This window comes from Canis lupus, chromosome 25, assembly GCF_011100685.1.
Source record: "Canis lupus familiaris isolate Mischka breed German Shepherd chromosome 25, alternate assembly UU_Cfam_GSD_1.0, whole genome shotgun sequence".
In the NCBI taxonomy this organism is placed as follows: domain Eukaryota; kingdom Metazoa; phylum Chordata; class Mammalia; order Carnivora; family Canidae; genus Canis; species Canis lupus.
The window spans coordinates 34781280-34796138 of NC_049246.1; the positions used below are offsets into that span (position 1 = coordinate 34781280).

The 14859-nt window shown below is 45.1% G+C and overlaps 1 protein-coding gene across 1 annotated transcript in view; it reads left to right on the forward strand.

Moving 5' to 3' along the window:
• Positions 1-9: 9 nt before the first annotated feature.
• BIN3 (bridging integrator 3) overlaps positions 10-14859 on the forward strand; it is a 44061-nt gene continuing 29211 nt past the window's right edge. Inside the window, exon 1 of the mRNA XM_038573826.1 lies at positions 10-118. Coding sequence (XP_038429754.1) covers positions 111-118 — 8 coding nt within the window. The 5' untranslated portion in view covers positions 10-110. The remainder of the gene's footprint in view (positions 119-14859) is intronic.

Sequence of the window (14859 nt, forward strand, 5' to 3'; positions counted from 1 at the left end):
GCACAGGAGGCGTGGTCGCGTCACTTCCTGGAGACTGGCTGAATCCGGAAGTGATCCCTGAGGACCCAGTCGCGGCCGAGGACCCCGGCGGCAGGGCCGAGTTCGGGACCATGAGCTGGTGAGTGAGGCCGAGCCGCCGGAGCCCCAGGCCCGCCGTGCGCCTTGCCCGCGCCCGCCTGGGTCCCCTCGCCCGCGCTGCCCGCACGGACCCGCCGCCCTTGGTCGTTTGAGGGCCCTTGCTCCGGTGCTTTCCCGGAGACTCACCGGGAGTTGGGTCGAGGGGTCCCCCTCGGCTTGGGATCCCGCGTCTGTTTCCTGACTCTTTCTGTTGCAAGGAACCGGTCGCGTCTTCTCCCGGCTGCTTGAACTGAGGAAGTCTCCTGTTTCCTCGTCTTGTAAATGCTCGCTGTGAGGTGGAGTCAATGCTTTCTCCCCCGTGGGCATCTGTCCACCGCTCCCATAGCCCCGGAGCTGTGGCTCTCACTCTGGCAGTCTGGGCCCAGTTTCACCGACCAAAAAAATCCCCTCGCTTCCAGATGGCTAGCCTTTGCACCACTTCATTGTCTTGGAGAGACAGAACTTGCTTCTCTTTGGGGGTGGGTCCAGAGTTGAAAACCCACACCCACACTCCCAGTGTGGGATTGAACTAGCTTTCGTCGCTAACAGGGCCATTACCCCACTCACTGCTTTCTCTTTAAAATAGACATAGGTAAGCTTAAAACATGATGGGAACCAGCAGGCCATCAGAAAAGATGCTAAGGAGTCTCAGAGTAGTAGAGTCACCACTCCAGAGCCGGTAGGTACGTTGCTCTATGATGCCCACAGCTCATAGTAGAGACTTCGTAATATGTAATGGTTGATTTGTCTTGTAAGATTCGGTTTGCCCAAAGGGCCTTACCTTCAGGCCCAAGGACCTGCATATAACCACAACCGGAAACCTCAAGACGGTCCAACTACAGTTCGTTTATATGAATACATTGACCCCCAGAGATGTAGGAGATTAATCAAACCTCTCTTGGAATCCAAGGTCCATATGGAATGTGTTTGCCACTCTGCCCTCATATAGTCTAGCCTGTTTCTTTATGCAAAGTAAATGTAAGATAACTAGTCATGAGTGAATGAAGGTAGTAGAGTATCCTTCAGGAAGGCTCTTGCAGGCTCACATTTGACCATTAGTGTAGTGGAAACTACACGCTAGCCACAAGCAGCTAATGGCAGTCAGCGTTGAGGACAATTCTCTAATGTAAAATTTAAACCATTTCTGTCCCCTCCTCCCTCCTGCTTCTTAGACAAGATTGATGGACAAATGTCAGGCAGTAGGTGCCAGCACGTGAGGGAAGCCCGGAGCAATGCCCTAATAAGCCCCGGCAGGAGCTGCTCCTTTTCCCTCCACCTTTGCCCCAGGAGGCCGATAGGGGGTTAGAGCTTTAAAAAGCTAACTTTCCCATCTTGTTATAACCTAGTTAGTGATGAGAAAAGTGGCAGTCCTTCGATTCCCTCTCCTTGAGGAATTACTTCCTTAAAGTGTCAGCCTGGATCCCCTGACCCTGTGATATAGACGTCCTCTTGCCAGCCACATCTTGAATCTTTGGAGTTCTCTTGCTTAATTTTTCAAGGTAAAAAACAGAAAGTGCGAATGCTTTGTATTGCTTAGATTGGCATTTTACAATTTTAAAAATCGATCTTTTCTTCACAAATGGGGAGAAGGACAGACCGGAGACCAGTGTAAAAGATTCTCTTGGTGATCTGAAGCATACTGTTAACACCTGTCTTGAGGAAGTCTTTTTTTTCTGAAAAAGTAATAGCCTGTTTCCTGAGGCCTGTCAGATTGCAGAGAATTGAAATTGACAACCAACTGTTCAGCGAAAGCTGAGATTTTTATCCTGTAGAATTAATTCACTAGTCCATGTGCGGCTTGGCACCTCCCTGGACTGAGGGTCAGAACCAAAAGGGTGGCTTTGTCCCTCAATGCCGAGATTCCTTTTTCTTCCTCTTTAGAGGGCTTCTACGTCATCTCTTACGTGGACCCTGACCCTGTCTCACTGAGAGGGGAACAGCACCGGCGCCTGGGCACACAATCACACTCAGTTCCTGGCTCAATGGCTGGCAAAGGGATCGGGGCTGGGTCCTTCTGATTCACTCCTGGAGTGGTTTTCCTGCTCCCAGAATGAATCTATCCATTCATCCGAGACTGGAATTCTCAGTGGGGGAAGAGACCAGAGTGACGTAGGGCCATGATAGGAGGCCGATGCCCAAGGTCAAGTTCACCAAGCACATGGGGTATTCCAGCCATCATTGAATAAGGCCCAGGGGCATGCAGCGCATGGTCCCCAGAGTGTAACCATTGTTCTGGGCTAGGCTGGGCTCTCAAAATGTCACAGTGAGAAATGTCCAATATTGATGCCCTTTGTACACTGTGGACTTTGCATGAAGAGTGAGCGGTCTTTGTTCCCTGCTTCCTCTGTGCATGCAGCTCGCCCACCGCGTTTGTTTAGTGGGTACCTGCTGCCTTCCTGTACCATCTACCCATCCATTGGTCTGCTGACCACCCACGTGTCTTCTAGCCAGCTGGCGCAGTGGTGTGCCCTGCTAGAGAGAAGGCGTTTGATGTTCACATCTCAGATACTGATCCACCCTCTGGGCCTAAGTCCAGTGCTTATCTCTCCTCTCCTCCTGCTTGTTTCCCCCTCTCTCTTCTTGTGTGTCTGTGTCTTTACTGTTGTAAGGAGGGAGAATTCAGTAGAATTAAGAATATAATATATCTTGTTAATCTGGCTTAGCTGTCTCCAGTAATTGTAGCCTTCCCTGGAACCACACACCTTGATGCTCTTTAGGCTTAAGTGATGAGGAGAAAGGAGGCTACAAGAAATCTTCCTCTATTAGGGGTGTAGAAGTTTGACTCAGGATGAAGGAAATGAGGGTCCGTACAGAGAAATCTGGCTGGGTGTTAGAGGGGTGAGTTCAGGGTCTGGTTCCTTCACAGCCTGGCCTGGGTAGGCATCCAGCCTTCCTCCGTCTTGTTTTCTCCAACTGCGGCATGCAGAGGACAAGCCTGGCTGACATTGTACCACCCAACTGTGTCGTGAGAAAAAAATACAGACTATGCACATATGATTGTTTTCTGACTCTTCTGGGCTCTTCTACCTCCCGCTGCCCCTTAAGTATCGGTATTCCTTGGAATCCATCCTTTTTCCCTCGCCTTGTTCTCACCATGTAGGCCCTCCCCCATCATCTTCAGGATAAAGGCTGGGCCATGACTTATAAGGCCTTCCTGGACCTGGCTGTCCATCTTTACTCTTCCCCTCATCGCCTTGTCCATCAGGCCAATGCACACTCATCCTTCCAGAGTCAGGTCAGGTTTCACATCTTCTGAGGGTTTTCCCCCAACAGCCCCCCACACCCTGCCAAGCCAAGTTGGATGCCCCTCCTCTGACCCTCATTAGTGTCTGTACTTGAATTGTTGGTCTGCTTGTCAGTAACTCCACTGTGCATGAGGACGGGACTGTGTCTTGGTCATCACTGTATCCCTAGCAGTGTTCCCAGCAAACAGTACATGTTTATTGGATGTATGAGCGAGCACTTTTTTTCCATTTCCTGACTTGCCTTAGCTCAGGAAAAATTTTCAGATAAAAACATGCAGAACCTATAAGCCACTTCCTGAAATGGAGAGTCTCTAAAAGTGCTGTTGTTAAATCAACGAGGGAAGAAGTGGCTTCAGAGCCTTTCAGAGACTGTCTGATTATTCTCTCTCCTCTCCCCCTGCCAAACTACCCTCTTCCATACATGCCTAGAACTCCTGTAGCACTTCCACATCCTTCCAGGGAGCACAGACGTGATCCTCTCCCGCTCAGGCTTTGTGAGGGCAGGATCTACAGCTTCTTCACCTTTGTGTGTGTCTACTGTTTGCACATAGTAAGTACCTAATTGGTAATTGTCAAATGAAATGAATGGAATATAAAGAAAGGAACGTAAACTGCCGAGTCAAACTGAACCACCCATTCTATTTCATACATGTTCTCAGTGGAGTCTCTTTTCCCTCTAGTGTTACCCTTGCTATTGCACATTTGTATAATGCTTTTAACTTTTCAAATGACTTTCCCATCCATTATCTGACTACATCCTCACATGTACCCTCAGAAGTATGCAGTTCAGGTCTTCTTATCTCCCTTTGACAGCTTATTAGAATTCATGTGCGGAGTACCCGGCAGCACTAGAACTAAAATCTGCTGCTCCTGAGTATTCTCTGTGCTTGAACAGAAACGTTAGAAGAATGGAAGACCAGGGGCATCTGGCTGGCTCCATGGGCAGAGCACGTGACTCTTGATCTTGGGGTCCTAAGCTCGAGCCCCATGTAGAGTGTAGAGATTACTAGAAAAAAAAATTTAAAAAGGAAGACCATTCCCAAGTAGATTGGGCCCCAAAGGAAGATATTTTACTTTGCCAGCGTGTATGAACTCTACCAGGGTGGTAGTGAATTACAAAAAGTCGCCAGTGTTCACACTCCAAGCAATAGAGGAAGTGTTCTGGACCATCTCAGCTTCTTACTCTGAGGCCTTCCTGCCTTGGGCAGCCTTCCTACTCACTTCCTTGGACAGGCCAAACTCTTCCCAAGCTTTTTCCTCTTCTGTGGAGAGCATGGTCATGTCCAGAAGACAGGGCCCCCCTGGAGAGCCTGTGTGATTCTATAGTTAACGTTGCTTTGGGCACAAATGTAAAGCATCTCACTCTTGTTTCTGCTGAAACATTCCCCTCTTGTAATGAGAGGGGAAGGGACTTTTTTTACATTTGGAAAGAGTCAAGTATCTTAAATCCCACAGCTTCTTTGTCAAAGATGTTTTGTTCTGTGTTATACTCTTTATGTGCATGTGTTGGGGTCACTTCGGAGTTGGCGGTTTAGTTATTAGGGTTGCTTCCCTGAACCCGTTATTTCAGTGGCTAATCCATTAAATATGGCCCATAACATGTTGCCATACAGATAATGCTCAATAAATATTTGTTGATCTGATGCTCATTGAACATTTCTACTGTACAAGGGCCTGTAGTAAATGTTGGGGGACATTGAAAAGGCTATAAGCATCGATGCCTGTCTTGAGCCAGCGTATAGAAAGTGCCAGGGATTCATGGAATGACAGCCAATCGCTAAATGTTAGGGTGACATCAAGAAAGATTTCAACCAGAGGATGTGATTTTAGCTGAACCTTGACTAGTGAGTGTGCACTGTCGCAGTGGGCAGTCAGAGAAGGGTCCAGGTAGAAGAATAACCTTGACAAGGTGTGTGGAGACAATGCATCAAGTATTCGACACGGTCCATCAGGAGGCCAGCATGGGTTTCTCAAATAGGGATTTGAGTGGAGGCTTCGTTGATGACAGCTGGCCCCATAGTCAGGGCCATGTTGTCAGTGCTTTCAGTGCAATGCCGAGGAACTGAACTGAGCCGAGGCTTTTGAAAATTGAAGGGATTTGAGCATGGAAGTGGCATGGGGAAATCAGTGATTTAATCAGATGAATTTGGTGGTGGTCTATACAAGAGCTCAGAGGAAAGGAAGCATGGAGCCATGGGGACTGACTGGGACAGTAGCTTCCAAATTTTTTTGACCACAACTTGCAGTCAGAAATACCTTTGATATAACGGCACACATACATTTATACTTCAGATAAAAACTTTACATGGTATATGTCTAATGTACTCTAGCATTTTCTGTTATATTCTATTTCATGTTTAAAAGAATGGTGTATTCAGTTGATCTCATGACTAATTTTGATAGGTTTACAGTGGAGTAACATGTAGCAGCAAACGTGATTGATGCATGACCCCAGTTAGAAAAACACTGATCTAGGAGTTCATTGCAGGTATTCAGACTAGAAGCCAACGCCTGTAACTCCAGCCAGCTAAAGGTAGCATTGTTAGTTTATTTGTTTGTGTTTCGTGGGTTATAATAATAAACCTAGAAGGAGTAACTATAAAGAACCCCAGCTGTGTGCTTTCTAAGAACTTAATCCAGAGATGTGAAAGCTGTCAATCACTTTATAGAAAAGAAAACCCAAGTGGACAAAAGCCTTTACCAAGATGTTGGTTTGTTAGTAATCAGGGGAAAGCAAAGATGCCATTGCACAGCCATCCAACAGGCAACAATTTTAAAGTCAGGCAAGGGCCAAGTATCTTAAGGATGAGGAGCAGTGGGAGCTGGCTGTCCACTGGCATCAGGAGTGCAGAGTGGTGTGGGGGGTGGAGGTGTAAATTGATACAACCCCTTTGGAGATTTCTACAGTGCCTCTGGCAATAGGAAACATTCGCACCCCCTCACCCAGAGAAACTCCTGCCCTGGTGCAGCAGGAGACTACAAGGGAGGGTGAGTTGCTTCATTGTCTGTAGATGTCCAGCCTCTACAATGTGATATCTTTACATAATGAAACATGTAATCATTAAAATGAATGAAGTAGAACTATATATATCAGCATGGACAAAATCTCAGAAGCATAATGCTGGACATAAGTTAGTTTCCTAGTGATACATTCAGTATTATTCTATTTACATAAAGTTCAAGCCTGTAAAACAATACTATGTTGTGCTCACAGATTTAAATGTATGTAGTGAAAGTATAGGAATAATGCCTACTAAATGCAGGGCAGCAGTTACCACTAGGGTGAGGAGGAAGAGAGAAAAGAAGATGGAATGGGGCTGTAGCATTCAGGGAACTCCAGCAGTATTGGAGATGCTGCATTGCTAAAAGAGTAAGATCTGAAATAAGTGTGGCTTCATGTTAGAACCTGATGGTGCTAGGTGAATGCATGAGTGTTTTTAGTATTCTCTGTAATTTTTTGAGTGTTTACAATCATTTATAATAGTTTCTATTAACTTTTGTCATGCCTCGCCTGACTGGCATCACGGCTAGGGTTGACCTCACTGTTCATGGCAAGAGAATTATTGCCTTGCCCAGCCAGTAGGTGAGGATGACCTAGGGAGGTAGGCCTAGAAGCGAGTTTCCATCCCCCTTCTCTGTCCTGCTATCAGACCTTCCACAGAGAAGGGAAAAGGTCAGTGCAAGCTCTTTGTGTAATTTCCAATTGGTTAGAGACAGGAGTGAACGTGAGATTAGAGGTAGTGCCTCAGAGCTAAACAGTTGGTCTGGTGCTTCTCAGGGTCTGTTGGTGTCTGAGCCACTGTTCGCCCATCAGAATGGGAAGCAGGCATTGGAGGCTTCTCTCTGGCTTGTTGAGTAAGCAGGATAAGCTTTTCACCTCAGAAAGCCTTCTGTTTTCCTTTTATAAAATGGGGAAATGCATCTTCTAAGGAGCTACAAAACAAACAAACAAACAAACAAACAAACAAACAGAATACCTCCCTGAATTGCCTTCCTTCCTTTTGTTTTCCTGACCTTTAGATGCCTCATCAGCCTCCAGACTTCTGTCACAACTCCTTTCACTACTCAGGAAGAAGTCCCCATTCACTGTAGGCAAAAGGATTAACTTGGGCCTGGCAGTGATGCACTATGATACGGGACTGCTGCTTGCCCCCAAAGCAGAAAAAAGCATTTCAGGTTTCCTAGCCATACTTACCTCTGTGCAACTGTGTGTGAACCACCCCCTCAGGCCTGTTTGATCATCATCATCAAAATATCACCACCACTGTCTTTCCAGCAAATACAGGCTGCTGAATATATGTCAGGAACTATTTTAAGCACTAAACTCATTTAGTCCTCTCAGCGACCTGACCCTACATAATATATATGTTCTTGTCCAATTCTAGACAAGGAAACTGAGAGCCAGCAAGGTTAGGTAACTTGTCCAGAACCTCACAGCTGGCAGTCTGTCCCCCAATGCAGCGCACCGTCTCTTGTGAGGAATACAGCAGTGGACCGCTTTAAATGAACTGATGTATCAGAAGCACCTAGCACAAACCTGCAATAGGAGATGCTCAATAAATGGTCACATGAATTGGAGGATTTCTAAGATTTCACGTGCTGTGAGATCTCACTGAACAGTCTGTGATTCATTCTGTCTCAACTTCTCAAGAGGTCAGCCTGGGGAGCAGTGGGGAAGGAGGGATCACAGCTGAGCTGGGGGATTGTTCTGGTCCAAGTGACAAATCAGCCAAGTCACAGAGTCATGCCTTTTATTTTTAAACACACACATACCTCCTCGGACGGGTGGTGAGTTAGGGTAGCGTTGTGTGTGCTCTGGTTTTAGATCTGGCTAGTTTAAGGGAAAGGCTGACGGGAGGGGGGATGGTGGAGAGGCTGTGGTCAGAGGTGCTGGAAATGGCCATTTCACAGCTCTGTTTTCCTCCATTTCCCCTTCGGATGGGGTCTCTCACACCCTTGCTCGGGCTGAACTCTCGATGGCCGGGTGACACTGTGGCCAGATGGCCTTACAGAGAGGATGACATCCAGCAAACAGCTGTTCTGCTGGAGCCAGCTGCCTCTCCATAAGGCCTGCCCTGGCCCCAGCCCTGTTTCCCCTTGGAGCGTCAAGGTGGTGGTAGCCTTGGTGGGCCCTCAGACCAGAGAAGGCAACGACCCAAGGATAGGGTAACAGAAGGATGGGGGGAGGAGGGGCTTGTCCTTCTAGCCTGCAAAAGCTGCTGCCTTTCGCCCACCTTCCTGCTCTTGCCGAGACAGTGACTCAGGCCCAGACCACTCCCCGGGGAGCCAGGATTTCAGCCACTATCAACTGCCGCCTACTCTTTGCTCAGCCCTCCCTTCGTTCTCACCTCCCTCACCTCCTCCCTCCCCCCCAAAACTGTGATCCATCAGAAAGATGTGGGGTGGGGTGGGCTGAATCATTTCAGGGTTCTTTCCACCCCCAAGCCAGGCCGAGGGCTCATTCACATTCAGTAGAAACAACTTGCAGAGGCCAAGGCCAAGGTGAAGACCAGGGAGGAATGTGTAGGTTCCAGCTTCTTTCCACTCTTCATTGTAATGGAAGCGGAGGACTCTCTGAAGAAGGCGGGGCTTGAGGGATCTGCTGGGGTGACCAGGGGATCCCCACCCAACTGCCATCTGGGCCTGCCTCTTGTCTCTGCCTCTGCAGTCGAGGGGGTGGGGAAACAAAAGATTGAGAAACCTAGCAAATTGAAAATGCAAAAGAGCTGTTTTTGTAAATAGACATTACACAAGAGCAGGAGTTTTTCTGGAAAGGTTTTACTGAGATGGACAGAATTAGCCAACTGGCATCATGCTGCTAATAGAGATATTTACTGTTTGAAAAAGTATATTTGTAGCTTTGGAGAACATCCTGTTGACTTTTCTTTACTGTGAAAGTGAATTTTCCCCCTTTCCCTCTGTGCACATAGAACTTTTTTTTTTTGTTTTGTTTTTTGAAGTGGAGCACGTTGAGGGATGGAGAAGGGGAGGCTCAAGAGAATTGTTTTCTCCGTTTTGTTGCTGAGACCAAAATATCCCTTCTCCTGCCCTCTGGTGCTCATATTTACGGATTGGCAAACAGAACCAACCAAGGAATTCTCGTCCAGAGGCTAGGAGCACCGAGCCCTCTTGATTTCTTCCAGAGCAGAGAGATTCTGTGGGGAGCAAGCCCTGTCTTCTCTCTGGACCTCATCTCACCCACCTGATGCCACAGGAAGAACACTGAGGGGAGCTGTGAGGAGGAGGGGGACAAAGGTTCTGAGGCCCAGTGACCGTCTCCGGGTCCTGGAGGACTGCCAGCCTCGGCTCCACAGTTCCAGCTGGGCCAGGACTCCGCTGTCCTCTGAGATGCCACGATGCTCTTACTCTTGCCACGTGCGTTCCAGAGCAGCTGTTTCTCCCGAGGAAGTCCCTGCGTCCCAGCAGGGTTCTAGAACCACAGGGATGAGAACAGGGAGGCAGTGTTGAGAAGCAGAGAGAAAAGGCAAAGAGCTGCTTGAAGTGTTAGTCCTTCTGCTCTGTCTTCTCGCTCTCCCCTGGCCACCTTTCACCGTGTCAGTGGCAGAGAATCTGTTCTTCCCTCAGGGTACCTGCCCCAGTTTTCAGGCTATTGAGGGGAGCATATCTGCCATTTGGCAGCCTTGGAATAAATCCAGGAGACTCTTCTCCCATCATATTTCCTCTTAAGCTCTTCAAAATATTAGTTTTAGGGGCGCCTGGGTGGCTCAGTCGGTTAAGTGACTGACTCTTGATTTCGGCTCAGGTCATGATCTCAGGAGCATGAGATGGAGCCTGAGGTTGGGCTTGTGCTCAGTGGGAAGTCTGCTGGAGACTCTCTCTCTCCCTCTCTCCCCCTGCTTGTGGGCACACTATCTCTCTCTCTCTCTCTCTCTCTCTCTCTCTCTCAAATAAATAAATAAGTCTTTCACAAGAAAATATAATAGTTTTCCCTCAACCCATATTCAGATAACATGTCTAGCCAGGCTTTACTGCCAATGCCAAAGGCTAGCTCCGTTTTCACAGTCTCCACCGAGTAAACTTTCCCCTGTCCCCAACTGCTGCTTGTGGCTGGGAATATCATCCTTTTAGGTTGGTTTTAGTTAGATAGGGACTGGGAAACCAAAGACAATGATACTACTTTTCTTTGTTGTTTATAAAGCCTTCTCTGAGACTAATTTTTTTCAGGAACCTTAAATTAAATGGGGGTATGGTGTTATATAGGGCCCTTGGGGCAACATAACCGGTTTACTCATTTATTTAGCCACTTATCTATCCAACGCTTACTATGTGCATCAAACTGGACTATACACTCCCTGAGATCACAGAATGAGTCAGTCTTGTTCATCCTGATAGCCCTAGCACCTAGCATAGTTCTAGGTATAAAGGAAGCCCTCAGTAAATATTTACTGAATATTCATTCAATGAAAGGTACTTACAGAAGTTGCAAAAAAGCATAACATTCAGTCCCTGCACTTGAGGGCTTATGTGTCATCATCAAAAGCAAGACAGATAAACAGCAAGTTGGTTAGCCTAACCCTTTACTGGGCAGAGTATAACAGTGAATCACAGCACTAGGTCTGAGAGAACAAACTGGGCATCTAAATGCATGCTGAAAAAGCTGTGATATAACTCAAAATTCCAACCTTCGTATCTTTTAGGAAACCAGGAACAAAAAGATATTTCCTTACCATTAGGAGGCTTCCTGGCTGAAACCAGTAGACTTTTTCATATTTAATAGTGAAAGGTCAGTCTCGAAGCATCCTTACTAAAGTCAGACATATTTTTCTACAATTTCAGGCCAATGCTACAGACAAGACAAGAAATGGGTACAAAATATCAGGAAAGAAAAGGGAAGTTTTATCATTATTTTCAGGTGCTATAACTCTCTGTTTGGAAAACCTAATTCTTTTTTTCCTAGCTGAATTTCTCAGACTATATAGGCTAAGTATGTAGGTGTGATGACTGGGTCAGGGTAAATATTTAATACCCAGTAGCTTTCCTGTGTACCAGGACAATAAAATGAAAGGGAATTCCACTTGCAGTAAACCAAGTGGAATTGGTTCCGTGTGTAGGGCTAAAAATTTCACATGTAAGTGTTATTTTGGGATCTTGATATTCAGCAAAATAAAAGTAGAGGACCTATATGAAAAAACTCTTAAGACTAAAGCACATGGGGATCCCTGGGTGGCGCAGCGGTTTAGCGCCTGCCTTTGGCCCAGGGCGTGATCCTGGAGACCCGGGATCGAATCCCACGTCGGGCTCCCGGTGCATGGAGCCTGCTTCTCCCTCTGCCTGTGTCTCTGCCTCTCTCTCTCTCTCTCTCACTGTGTGCCTATCATAAATAAAAAATAAAAAAATTAAAAAAAAAAAAAAAGACTAAAGCACATGATAAAAAAGACTTAAATGAGGGATACCTGGGTGGCTCAGTGGTTGAGCCTTCGGCCCAGGGCATGATCCTGGAGTCCTGGTATCAAGTCCCACATCAGGCTCCCTGCATGGGGCCTGCTTCTCTCTTTGCCTACATCTCTGTGTGTCTCATGAATAAATAAATAAAATCTTAAAAAAAAAAAAAAAGACTTAAATGAATGGAAAGAAATATTTTGGCCTTGAATGAGCCAACCTAATATTTGTAAAAATGTAGGCTCTTCAAAAGTTAATCTATAAATATAATGCATTTTTAGTAATAAGTATCCTGGGGCGGGGGGGCACACAGCATATGACTCTTAAGTTCATCTTAAATATCAAGACAAATTAAAATAAATTACCTGAAGTGAAATGTAATGAGAAGGGATCTGTTTGGATAGGTATTAAGAACTCTTATAAACCTAAATAATTAAATCTATGTTATTGGCAAAGGACAGGTCTGTGGTATGGAATAAAAGTATTTAACACTAAAGAAATGATTTCTTGGGGATCCCTGGGTGGCTCAGTGGTTAATATCTGCCTTTGGCCCAGGGCATGATCCTGGAGTCCCGGGATCGAGTCCCACATCAAGCTTCCTGCATGGAGCCTGCTTCTCCCTCTGCCTGTGTCTCTGCCTCTCTCTTTGTGTGTCTCTCATGAATATATAAATAAAATCTTAAAAAAAAAAAAGAAATGATTTCTCAAAGATAGTTTATTTTTAAATTAGGTTAAAATAACTGGCTAACCATACACTCAAACTCTAAATAGAATAAGGATTTATTTTTTTATTTAAAAAAATTTTTAAAGATTTTATTTATTAGAGAGAGAATGAGAGAGAGCATGAGCGGGAGGGGAGGGGCAGAGGGACAGGGAGAAGCAGACTCCCTGCTGAGCAGGGAGCCCTATGGAGGGCTTCATCCCAGGACCCTGAGATCATGACCCAAGCCTAAGGCAGACGCTTAACTGACAGAGCCACCCAGGTGCCCCTGGAATAAGGATTTAAATATAAAAAATACACCACTAAAATTCATTTGGAAATGCAAGGGACACAGAACAGCCAAAACAATCTTGGCAAAGTTGGAGGGCTTACTGCTTCTCAACCACAAAACTCTCAACAAAAGTCCAGGAAGTAGGACATTGTGATACTACCATAAAGATAGTGTAGGTCAATGGAATCGAAATAAAAGTCCAAAAATAAACCCTTAACATTTATGGTCAGTTGATTTTCTTTTTTTTTAACAAGGATGCCAAGACAGTTGAATAAGGATGGAATAATCTTTTCAACAGTGCCAGAATAACTGGGTATCCACATGCGAAAGAATGAAGGGAGGCCCGTACCTCACACCATACACAAAAATTAACTCAAAATGGATCAAAGTCCTGAGTGTAAAAGCTAAAACTATAAAATCTTAAGAAGAAAATATAGGGGTGAGTCTTCGTGACCTTGAATTTTTTTTGACCTCTGCTTTTTTTTTTTTTTTTAAGATTTTATTTATTTATTCACGAGAGACAGAGACATAGGCAGAGGGAGAAGCAGGCTCCATGCAGGGAGCCCAATGTGGGACTCGATCCCAGAACTCCGGGATCACGCTCTGGGCCAAGGCAAGATGCTCCACTGCTGAGCCACCCAGGCATCCCGTGACCTTGAATTTGGCAAAGAATTCTTAGATGTGATACCAAAAAGCACAAACAACAAAAGAAAAAATAGATTGTACTTCTTCAAAACCTAAAACTTTTGTGCTTCAAAAGAAACCACTAAAAGAGTGAAATAAACAACTCACAAATGAGAGAAAATGTTTGCAAATCATATATCTGATTAGAAACTTATACCCAGGGCAGCCCCGATGGCCCAGTGGTTTGGCACTGCCTTCAGCCTGGGGTGTGATCCTGGAGACCCGGGATCAAGTCCCACATTGGGCTCCCTGCGTGGAGCCTGCTTCTCCCTCTGCCTGTGTCTCTGCCTCTCTCTTTCTCTCTCTCTGTGTCTGTCATGAATAAATAAATAAAATATTTTTTTAAAAAAAGAAAAGAAACTTCTACCCAGAATAGATGAAGAACTCTTAACAACTCAACAATAAAAAAAGACAACCCATTTTTAAAATAGGCAAAGGGTTGGAATAGATGTTTCTCCAAAGAAGACATTTAAACGACTGATAAGCACATGAAAAGATACTCAACATCATTAGTCATGAGAGACATGCCAGTCAAACTGCAATGAAATAACTCTCATACTTGCTGGAATGGCTAAAATAAAAAAGACAATGACAAGTGTTGGTGAGGATGTGGAGAAATTGGAACCCTCACTTACTGCTGGTGATTTTAAAATGGCACAGCCACGTTAGAGAAGTCTGGCAGCTCTGCAGAAATGTAAGCATGGATTTAACCATATGGCCCCAGCAGTTTCACTCCTAGGTATATACCCAAGAGAAATGAAAATATACGTCCACGCAAAAACATGTGCAGCATTTATAATGGCCAAAAAAATGGAAACAGCCCAAGTGTCCATCACCCAGTGAATGATAAATGGAAAGCGAATTTGTGGATAAAGATGGTATATCCCTACAATGGAATATTATTCGGTGATAAAAGAGGAATGAAGTCATGATATATGCCACAATGTGGATGATCCTTAAAAACATTTTGCTAAGTGAAAGAAGCCAACACAAAAGACTTCTTATTACATAATGCCATTTGTATGAAATGTCGATGCTAGGACATTCCATAGATACAGTAGATTAATGGTTTGCCTGGGGGCTGACTACTAATAGATATGGGGTTTCTTTTGGGGTGATGAAAATATTCTGAAGTTGGATTGTGGTGATGGTTAACTCTCTAACTGTACTAAAAACAACCAAATTGTACAGTGAGTGAATATTATGGTATGTGAATTATATCTCAATAACGTTATTTAAAACTTAATAAAAATCAGCTTCCAAGTAAAGATGACAGATTGAATACATATATCTAAGTTATCTCCCTCACAAATCCCACAAAAAGCACAGTAAAGTGATTTTTTTTTTTTTAAGGCACAGATCTACAAACTCAGGGAGAATAGAGACATCAGCCACATTTAGGAATTGGAATGCAGTAACAT